The sequence below is a fragment of the Salvelinus sp. IW2-2015 genome, linkage group LG32 (genome assembly GCF_002910315.2).
Source record: "Salvelinus sp. IW2-2015 linkage group LG32, ASM291031v2, whole genome shotgun sequence".
Classification (NCBI taxonomy): domain Eukaryota; kingdom Metazoa; phylum Chordata; class Actinopteri; order Salmoniformes; family Salmonidae; genus Salvelinus; species Salvelinus sp. IW2-2015.
Window position 1 is genome coordinate 7,518,757 of NC_036871.1, and position 10,476 is coordinate 7,529,232.

The window sequence follows — 10,476 nt, forward strand, 5'->3', positions numbered from 1 at the left end:
GAATATAAAGCTTTCAGTCATTTAAAATAGTAAAATGTACCCCTTCCCCAAACCCAATGTGTGAAGTATACCTACTTCGGTAAAATAAAACCTTGCCTGGAAATGCAAGACACAGATGACTACAAGCTCGATTAGCAGTCATACATTCTGTAGCACTCGATTGCGCCACATTTAACGGCCCATTTCTTTCAGAGAAATTATGCAGTAGTGCTGCTGTAGTAATGATAACAAAATGCTAAATGAAACAGCAAAGATGATCACAAGAGGAAAAAAAACAGGGATTTACTTCAGAGTTCAGGGGCTGATAGGAACAAGTGCTTTGCAAACTCTAAAAGATAGGACTACAAATACTACATTTATCAAATACTCTAATTGCAAGATATGTCCACAATCTTACCTAGATAGTCGTTTCTATGTTCTCAGAAATAAAAACTACTTCAGGCCAAACCGAGCTGCTTTTGAACTTGTGGTCAAGTTCCTGGAGAATGTCAAGTTCGTGGGAGTACTTCAAGTGTTTAAGTAATTATTGTTCACATTCAACCCAATCACACTTTCTCTCACACACACACAAAAAAAACAACAATATATTCACATAGTGGTCTTAAGGTTACTAATAGTATAGCCTGTACAACCTACAAGGACCAGCCTAGATACACATTTGGGCCATGGCTGCCCCAAAGACACAGGTAGTAACATCTGGACCAGGGATAAAACAACCACTGGTCCACCAGAAAAAAGAGCCAAGCTGTCTATAGGAAAATAAAAGGAAACCAGAGGCATCAACTTTCACTGCATAACAAGCAGAAACATTACACTTAAGGAGTCACTACTTTTAAAAACACAGTTCATAGATTTATTTAGTACAAAGGTACTAAAATGTATTTTAAGTTTAACATCGGAGTAATGCATGACTTAAAAGTCACCCCTTCAAAATAAAAGCTTGTCTAAGATGACCACAAAATATTCAGGTAAAGTCATGAGGAAAGCTAGCCAAAGCCTGAGGAACACACACACACTTCAACCTCAATCTTGGAAATGCATATATTCAAGCAGCAATACAAAAAAATATCCATGAAGTATATARGCATAATCTCTGAAAAAAACAAATAATATATGAAAACATCCCTGCTATCTTGTCTCTAAATACAAAACTTCTACCAATAACTTGCTTCAGTGTAACAAGAGAAGTAATTTTTCCTCTTTTTTTGGTCTTTTTATCAGTCCTTTCAAAACAGGTTAAAATTTCAGTCCTCAGCTGTGAATGGTATGGATGACTGTCTTCTTTTTGTCGTTAAAATCACTRCCTTTTTTTTCTTTCTCTCATATACTTGAAGTTGTAAGCATGCAAGCCTCATAGGAGGGGGGGCGGAGGCGCTGACGGGGCGGGCTGGTGGCGACGCTGAAGTCTTAGGCCAGGGCTGGGAAGGCCTCTGGGTCGTCAACGTTGGGAACAGACACTCCACCTGGCTGGGGACCAAGAGAYAGAAAAATAATGCATTTATAAAAGCTCAGAGAATACTGGGTCATGTTCAGTAGGGAGAAAATGGTTTTGCAGTTGAGAGATTATAGATTAACAACACAGTTCAAAACAATAATTAGTCAACTTCAGCACAGAATTTCACTTTGTGGTCAGWGAAAACAGCTTTCTGTGGTCAGTAACCTAGGGTCCTATACAAGKTGCGTTGCGGAGAACGCGGACGGAGTCACAGAATCCAGACATTAAACCGGAAATCAACAATATTCAAAAATGTATTGAATTTTGTAGAAAATCAACTAAATGTATTGAACTTATTCAGAAATGCATTACATTAGCCCAAGTTAATCAGACATGAACAAAATACATTAGGGATTCTTATTTTTCTGCAAATTTGAAACAGCACAGGAATGCTCCTGTCGGTGTGTGCACGTATGTCTACACTTCGTGTAGCCGATAGCGATGATGCTAATATTAACCTTCTGGTAGAGATGGAAAGGCTTTCCCAAAAACCATCTCAGTTAAATGTTGACTACAAAGTACCCTATGCCTACTTGGCAGAATGATATTGTGATTATTTGCATCAGCGGTAATTTGTTTTGCAAACTCTGAAATCACAGGAGCACTACAGAAAGACTGCTAACCAAACAACGGTCTCTTGCTGGTGCTCACTTGCATTAAGTTTAACACCCCAAAAATCTAAATGTATTATATTTTTCCCATACCTCAAAAGTGGTCTCTTGATGTGGTTTAAGCATTGTTGTGAATTTAGAACAGAACATCCATTTAAAAAAAACATTTTTTTTTAAATCAACAAGTGCGATTTTGAGAGAAACTAAAAAACTGGGAAAACGGAAACCTGGAAAATGGGACTTGGGAAAAAAAGAAAACGGAATCAGGCAAAAAAGAAAACTGATTTTATAGGGCCCTAGTAACCATAACCTTTTGTGATCATTATTTACAACCATTTGTGGTCAGTTACAACAGCCTCAATTAGCGTTACCTTTTCGGGTCGAATTCCCCCTGCGCGAACRGGACGGTCGGATCGGCCGCCTCCTCCACCGCGGCCTCCCCTTCCTCCACGGGCTCCCCCGCGCCCMCGCCCAGGGCGGCCCAGGTCTCCAAAGTTGATCTCCAGCTGGGCTGTGATGTCGTTGGCGGGCTTGCGGAAGTGGTGGTCCGGGCCGATTTCATCAGGGTTGCCCTGATGGAGGAGATTTGACTTGGTTTACATTTAGTCAGAGCTAGAGTTTCACATTTAGACAGAGTCCACTCATGCAACCATGTAAACTCAAATAGCCAACATGCTAACTACTGTTTAACATAATTTAACTACTATGCCAATGTGTATGCATGTGTAGATGAAGGCTTGTTTTATCAGAATTGTGTAGGGTTGAATATATGAAACAGGTACCTTGAACAAGGGGGTCATGTCTTCAATCTCCGGAGTATCAATCACAGCTGGTCTCTGCAACATCCAAGAGAAAGGACCAACAATAAGACCAAGCACTTTTGTAATGACATAGCCTCATGGGGAGGGTTTTAAGCTGGTTTGCATTACGATCTGGTTTATATCAGCCCTTTTGGTGGCTAATACATAAACAAAATACAGAACAACAATGGATCAGTACCTTAAAGATGTGCATACTTCTTAAGCGTTGATCAGTCAATAAGWATCAAACTTTTCTAATTGCAACTTCTTTCCAAACTTGAAACGCAACAGTACAGCTAATCCTACACTTCTTGAACATTCACCAATATTACTTGAGTAGGGTATATCTGTAGATGTTTTGACTTCAAATAGATTTGAAATGAAAACAAATGATTTAATCGATTCAGTTACATCCTTAACCTAAATAACACATACTTTGCTCAAATATAGGGTTGYAAAAAATAATTAAATGTTAAAAATACAACTAAATACAATGGCAAAACATAAAATATACATGACAGCACAGCAATAGAAAAGCAAACATTTGGCAGTTCGTGTCACTTACATCTTTAGGCTTTTCGTCGCTGACYTCTTCGCTCTTGGACTTGTGCAGCACGTAGCCCTTGTTCCACTTGCTGTCGGCGCCCTCGTTGGGCTTGCGGATGTTAAACTCCACCTTGGCACGCTCCTTGTCCTGCATGGCCTTCCATTCGTCCAGGGTCATCTCCTTGGGGCCCTCCTCCTTAGGTTCCTCTACTTCGTTCTCCCTGGAAGAGACGGAGACGCATCTGTTACGGCAAGCTATTACCAGCCATTGTCTGTTAGCTTTCAAATTGGGTTTGTTGTTTTAGATGTCATCTAGATTGACTGTAGTCCTACTTGCGTTGTGGACCATGTGATGAATTGAACGTTGAGATCAGACTGAATGAAGCAGTATGAATGGAGCACCCTAGTGAACCGGTACAGTGATGTTAACTCCAAGAATAGGTTTCCCTTGCAAAAATTAGATTTAACCTGTAAAAATAAAGGTTAAATGAAAAAGGAGAGAAATGAGTTGGTTGTCCTGTTTCAGTCAGAGCAGCAGTCCTGGGGTGTTTTGCACTGAGGTGGGGGGGGGGGGTTAACTGGACAGGTCCAGGAGGGRACTCACTTATTCTCAGAGTCAGCAGGGGGGTGTTCCACTCCCTCAGGAGTTTCCTCAGGGGCAGTAGTCTGTTCGGCATCACCACTGGGAACAGAAATTGAATTMAATTATCCCCTCCGGGGCAAAAGCAGAAACCAGTCAATATCAACAAAGCCAGGATTTCCTCCGTGTAGGACCTTGCCTACACATAATGGGTCTGATCGGTCTCCATTTAAGGAAAGAGGTTCTGATTTTTTGAACACCCACCTCGTTTCGTCCTTGGGGTTTCCCCGGTTGTGAACACCACTCCCGCCACGCTTCTCCTCGGATTTCTGACTGTTGAGACAAACATGAAACCAAATGCGCCACCATCACTAGTCACAGAGCATCTGCAGCTCAAATACTACCCCCCCCCTCAAAAAAAAAATCCTTTGAGGACTCGGAGCAGAAATGACTCACGGTTTGTCGCCACCACTGTGTCTGTCGAAGTCCCGTTTGCCGCGGGAGTCGAAGCTGTCGCCCCGGCCCATGCCCCGTCCCCGTCCACCACGCCCAGCACGGCTGCCACCACGCCCTCTGGGTGGCCGGTCTCCTAGAGGCCTGATGAAGGACACACACAGACTTTGCATTAAGGAGGGCAGATAGTCCTGAGCTGCTCTTATGAATAATACTTTATTGAAAGCAACAAAAAAAAAACATGCAAGGATCGGTATGATTTGAATTTTGACCTTCAACAAAAAAATCCTTTACACCACTGTCAAAGTCTGGTGCCACCTGACACTTACAAAGTAACACAAACTGAAGCATGCAGTGCGTCCCAGACATCCGTCTATCCCACAATCCCTAGACAACCAGATTTACATTACCAACAATTATCAAAAAAATTGCTGACCATTGTCATTTACTACAGCAATTACTCACTTGTCTGCAGAGAACTCTCCTCTTTCTCCACCGTCGGGCTTGTCCTCAAGGGGTTTGTCGAAGCGGCGCTCGCGTGGGGGTCTCCTGTTGTCCAGCCTCCTGTCGCCGGTGGGCCGCCCCTCCCCCTGCCCGCCCTGGGTGCCAGGCTGGCCCTGCTGGTCCGGCCTCCGGCCCACCCGCCTGATAACTGCTACCACAACAACACACAGAGGCTTTAGATGTGGCRAATCACTCAGCACTGGCCAGAGATGACTACAGAGACAAGTGAAAATGGTTAGGCAGTGAAAAAACCCATGAACATTCACCACTCTTTCAATCAATAATACCTTTTGATTAAAACATGCTTTGGCCTGATAAAGGGTGTTGGAGCCAAATAATGTGTAACCAAAAAGTATAATACAACCAAGAGTGGTATAATGCACCGGTGTCTACACTAGAGACGAATTGCACGAGGAGCTTCAAGTAAGCATTTAACATGAAATGTGGGTCAGTTGTCAGCAAATGTGTTAGGTCATACCAAACGAAGCTGCTTAGCTATCTCATGAGGGTGTGGAGTGTTAGCTACGCCCTGTCATGGTTTATTACTTTGACAGCATGCACTCTTGACTCAAGGCAGACACGCCTGCTGTCAATGCATGTAGACATGGTATTTATACTTGTGTAGTTGAGGACATCCGGCCAAATCACTTGTTTACAAAAATACAGCGCATYCACGTAGACAACATCCTAGTAACTTAGCTACTAATTAAGCAAGCTAGCTAGCTAACATGATCTGTATGGAAATGCTTCTGCAAATATAAACGCCAGCACGCTCTGTCAACGACTGTCACAACACGTTACCATAAACCGTTTGAACAGACAATATAAACCGTGCTAACTATGCATTAACTAGATAAATAAAACGGTGCAATGTTTGCTACCTGTGTTGGCCAGTTTCTACCAAAATCCTGGAACAACAACAACCAGCATGGGACTTTGGTTTGCTAGCTACCTACCTAATGATGCACTTGCAGGATAACGCACGGGCCTTGACGTTAAAAACTCAAGATGTTTTTTTTTTTTTTACAGTTTAGTCGCATCAGTGTTGTTTTGAAGAATAGCTACGTTAGCTAACTGCGCAGCAAGCATGCCCCTCAAATCCTAGACGAGCCATCTACCTTTTTGCTCAGCTAAGAAATAAGTTATCTAATTCATATATATGCTAACCAAACTCGAGCTGTTTCATGACAAACACATTTTACTGCGCAACTACCACTGGAGTATCATTTACAAACAATCCACATCCTGCAGGTGGAATTCATTTCTGATACAGGTTAGCCTGAGTGCACTGTTGGGAGATATACAGTACATATCCAATGCATGATTAACCTGTCCAATAATCATGCATTGGATATGTGCATGTTTGCAGTGGGTTCTGTTGCCGTCTAAATTGATCACAACAGGACAGGTACCATGTTGACCCTCATCATGCTGTTGTCACCAAGCTGGCTAGGTTTTTGCAGGTTAAGAAATATAAAAAAACGCAATACCAAATTGTGAGTGTGAACCTCACCTTCTTTCTTCGGAGGTACTGGAGCCTGAGGTTCATCTTTTTTGTCAAGGAGCGGATTCTTCCTGTCCTTCTGTGACTCTTTCTTGGGCTGCTTGGCAGCTTGGGCTGCAGACTTGGTGATACTAGCTGCGGCCGCRTCTTTCTTCTTGTTCTCCGCCGCCTTTAACACCTCGAACGGATCTGATTCATCATCCAATAGCTGGTCAAACCGATTCGTTACGACGCAGCCGAAGCCTTCTTGCAGTTGTCCGGGCATGATGGCGCCCCTTCAGCGGGATTTACCTCCGATTCTACGAGGCTGGGTGCGAACAATTCGCTAGATACTGCCACAAGATGGCTGGGAAATGTACCCCTTCTCTTCCGGCGCGAGGAATATCCGGGACATTCAGTAGTGCGCCATATGATATGGGGTATGACTTGTCTTGCCAAGCAAGGTGTCAAACTATGCTGTTTGTAAACACATGCACATTTTCTCACGTGTCAGAAGGTGATAACTGTTGAATTATTCCTATATCGCGCATTAGCCATTAAATTTAATTGATACGTTAATTGACAAAAACAAAATGCCTATGCACTGTAGGTCGGTAACAATAAATATACTGATGACCAATAAAAACCTTTATTTCCTTATTGTTTAGAAGAGAATAATAAATACCCAATATGCAGTTAATGCTTTTCAGGAAATGAAGAGAAGAGAGAGAGGAAGGAGGGGACCTTTTTCCAAGTGAAGCATTTCCTAATCCCAATATACAGCAGCTCTCTCTCTCTGTGTGTTCTGAAGATTAAGGAGGATTTATAGGTTTATAAAAAGCAGAAAATAAACTTGTGTGTAGAGGGCGGGCAGGGAAATGTTGTGAACTGCTGGTAGTATCATGCAGCTGTCTATTTACAAGCATTTCGCTACACCCGCAATAACATCTGCTAAATATGTGTGTGACCAATACAATTTGAGTTGATTTTATCTGACTAGTCACTTCTCTGTAACCTATCWGAATGGGAAGTTTGGGAACTCAACCATCCAGCCAAACACAGCTGTTGGCGACAAGGTCACATATTGGATGCCAAGTTAATTTAGCTTTTATAATTTTCTATTCTATGAATACAATATCTTTGTAATAGTTTAGCCCCTGTAGAAGGTATCATATTATTTGTGTGTACATAAGTCTACTACAGAGATTAAGGCATGAGCAAGACACTCACATGACTCAACTGTGACAAAGCAATTTGGCAAGCAAATGCCTCTCCTCATAACGCCCTAAAGTGGTGTCAATGAAATGTGTGCCATGTAAGATATCGGTGACATTACAAGCATCTTGCACCAATAAACTTATTGGAAGTATCCGCGTCATGTTGGAACTGACATATATCATATGTATATATGTACATATATATCACATATATCCTATGTGCTACTGTATTTCTCTTTAGACCTACAGTACAATATGACTCACATTTTACCCGAGACCCATTTTAGTAGTGGGATATTACTCCTATATTAGCCTCATTGTTGAAAATACTGTTACATTTGGTGTGAGTGACACTATCCATCACCACATCATCTTTTATGAATGAAGTGACATAACAAAAGGAACACATATAACTGGCTTGAGATAATTGGTGTGGGCCTAAGGCAAACCACGCCACCCAAATAACCCTAATCATGGTTTGTAAGGCTACACCACACCACAGCAACCTGTGTGTGTGTAACATGATACAGGTATCAGGTAACAACAGGGCTGGTGTCTTTGTTACACCAGTGAACTAGGCCTACACAGCTCACATACTCTGCAAAACAGACAAGACCAACTGCTGTTGCCCTGTTGTTGAACAATTCAACCTGTGAAATATCCATTTGAACACGTTCTAATTTGGCCATGTTGATTTTAGACTTTGACTACATACACTGCCTTCAGATAGTATTCAAACTCTTGACTTATTCCACATTTTGTTGTGTTACAGCCTGAAGAAAAATGGATWAAAAAGTTTTTGTTTTCCCTCACCCATCTATACACAATACCCTATAATGACAAAGTGAAACCATGTTTTTAGATTTTTTTTGCAAATTTCTTGAAAATGAAATTACAGAAATATCTCATTTGCATAAGTATTCACACCCGAGTCAATACTTTGTAGAAACACCTTTGGCAGTGATTACTGCTGTGATTCTTTCTGGGTAAGTTTCTAAGAGCTTTCCACACCTGGATTGTGCAACATTTGCRCATTAATAGTTTCAAAATTCTTCAAGCTCTGTCAAATTGGTTGTTAATCATTGCTAGACAACCATTTTCAGGTCTTGCCATAGAGTTTCAAGTAGATTTATGTCAAAACTGTAACTCAGCCACTCCGGAAGATTCACTGTTTTCTTGGTAAGTCACTCCAGTGTAGATTTGGCCTTAAGTGTTAGGTTATTGTCCTGCTGAAAGGCAAATTCATCTCCCAGTGTCTGGTGGAAAGCAGACAGAACCAGGTTTTCCTCTAGGATTTTGCCTGTGCTTAGCTCCACTCCGTTGATGTTTTATCCTGAAAAACTCCCCAGTCCTTAACAATTACAAGCATACCCATGACATAATCAGCCACCATTATGCTTGAAAATGTTGAGAGTGGTACTAAATAATATTTTGTATTGGATTTGCCCCAAACACAACACTTTGTGTTCAGGACAAAGAGTTAATTGCTTTGACACATTTTTTGCAGTACTACTTTAGTGCCCTGTTGCAAACAGGATGCATGTTTTGGAATATTTTTCATTCTGTCAATTAGGTTAGTATTATTGAGTAACTACAATGTTGTTGATCCATCGTCAGTTTTATCCTATCACAGCCATTAAACTCTAACTGTTTTAAAGACACCATTGGTCTCATGGTGAAATCTCATGGAAGGACGCCTGTATCTTTGTAGTGACTGGGGCCTCCCGAGTGGTGAAGTGGTCTAAGACACTGCATCGCAAATTCCAGGCTGTGTCGCAGCCGGCCACGACCAGGAGACCCATGAGGCGGCGCACAATTTGCCCAGCGTCATCTGGGTTAGGGGAGGGTTTGGCCGGCCGGGATGTCCTTGTCCCATCGCGTTCTAGCGACTCCTGTGGTGGGCAGGGTGCATGCACGCTGACACGGTTGCCAGGTGTACGGTGTTTCCTCCGACACATCGGTGTGGCTGGCTTCTGGGATAAGCAGGCATTGTGTCAAGAAGCGAGGTCGTGTTTCGGAGGACACATGGCTCTCAACCTTCACCTCTCCCTAGTCTATATGGGAGTTGCAGCGATGGGACAAGACTACAACTACAAATTGGGGAGAGAAAAAAAAAGAGAAAAAAATACAAAATAAACATTATTTGTAGTGACTGGGTGTATTGATACACCATCCAAAGTGTAATTAACAACTTCACCATGCTCAAAGGGATATGCAATGTCTGTTTTTTTACCCATCTACCAATTGGTGCCCTTCTTTGCGAGGCATTCATAAAKCTCCCTGGTCTTTGTGGTTCAATCTGTTTGAAATTCACTGCTCGACTGAATGTGTGGGGTACAGAAATGAGGTATTCATTTAAAAAAAATCATGTTCAACACTATTATTGCACACATGCAACTTATTAAGTGACTTGTTAAGCAACCTTTTACTCCTGAACGTATTTAGGCTTGCCATAACAAAGGGGTTGAATACTTATTGACTCAAGACATTCCAGCTTTTCATTTTTTATTAATTTGTAATCATTTCTATAAACATAATTCCACTTTGACATTATAGGGTATTGTGTGACACAATATCTCAATTTAGTCATTTTTAAATTCAGGCTGTAACACAACACAATTTGGAAAAGGTTACGAAAGGCACTGCAGATAAGAACACGTCAGAAATTGAGCCAAAGTCAGCATTAGCTTGAAGAGTGGTGGCGTCGATCAACGTTTCATTCCAACAAGCTACACATTAAATAATGCAAATAAATCTTTCATTTTAAACTTTCATTTCAATAAAAGT

General features: G+C 41.7%; 1 protein-coding gene across 2 annotated transcripts; it reads right to left on the bottom strand.

Annotated features, from left to right (window-relative positions):
- Nucleotides 1-830: 830 nt before the first annotated feature.
- LOC111956581 (SERPINE1 mRNA-binding protein 1) lies at nt 831-6,816 on the bottom strand. 2 transcript variants are annotated; one of them, XM_023977073.2, is made up of 9 exons: nt 6,503-6,816; nt 4,951-5,137; nt 4,489-4,629; nt 4,297-4,365; nt 4,057-4,134; nt 3,472-3,673; nt 2,889-2,942; nt 2,478-2,678; nt 831-1,467 (listed from the first exon to the last, which is right to left on the bottom strand). In XM_023977073.2, the coding sequence occupies exons 1-9, from the start codon at nt 6,756-6,758 to the stop codon at nt 1,408-1,410; spliced, it is 1,248 nt and encodes a 415-aa protein (XP_023832841.1). In that variant the 5' UTR covers nt 6,759-6,816; the 3' UTR covers nt 831-1,407. The 2 variants fall into 2 exon arrangements, with proteins under 2 accessions (XP_023832841.1, XP_023832840.1); XM_023977072.2 differs by having other exon boundaries at nt 4,951-5,140.
- Nucleotides 6,817-10,476: the final 3,660 nt, after the last annotated feature.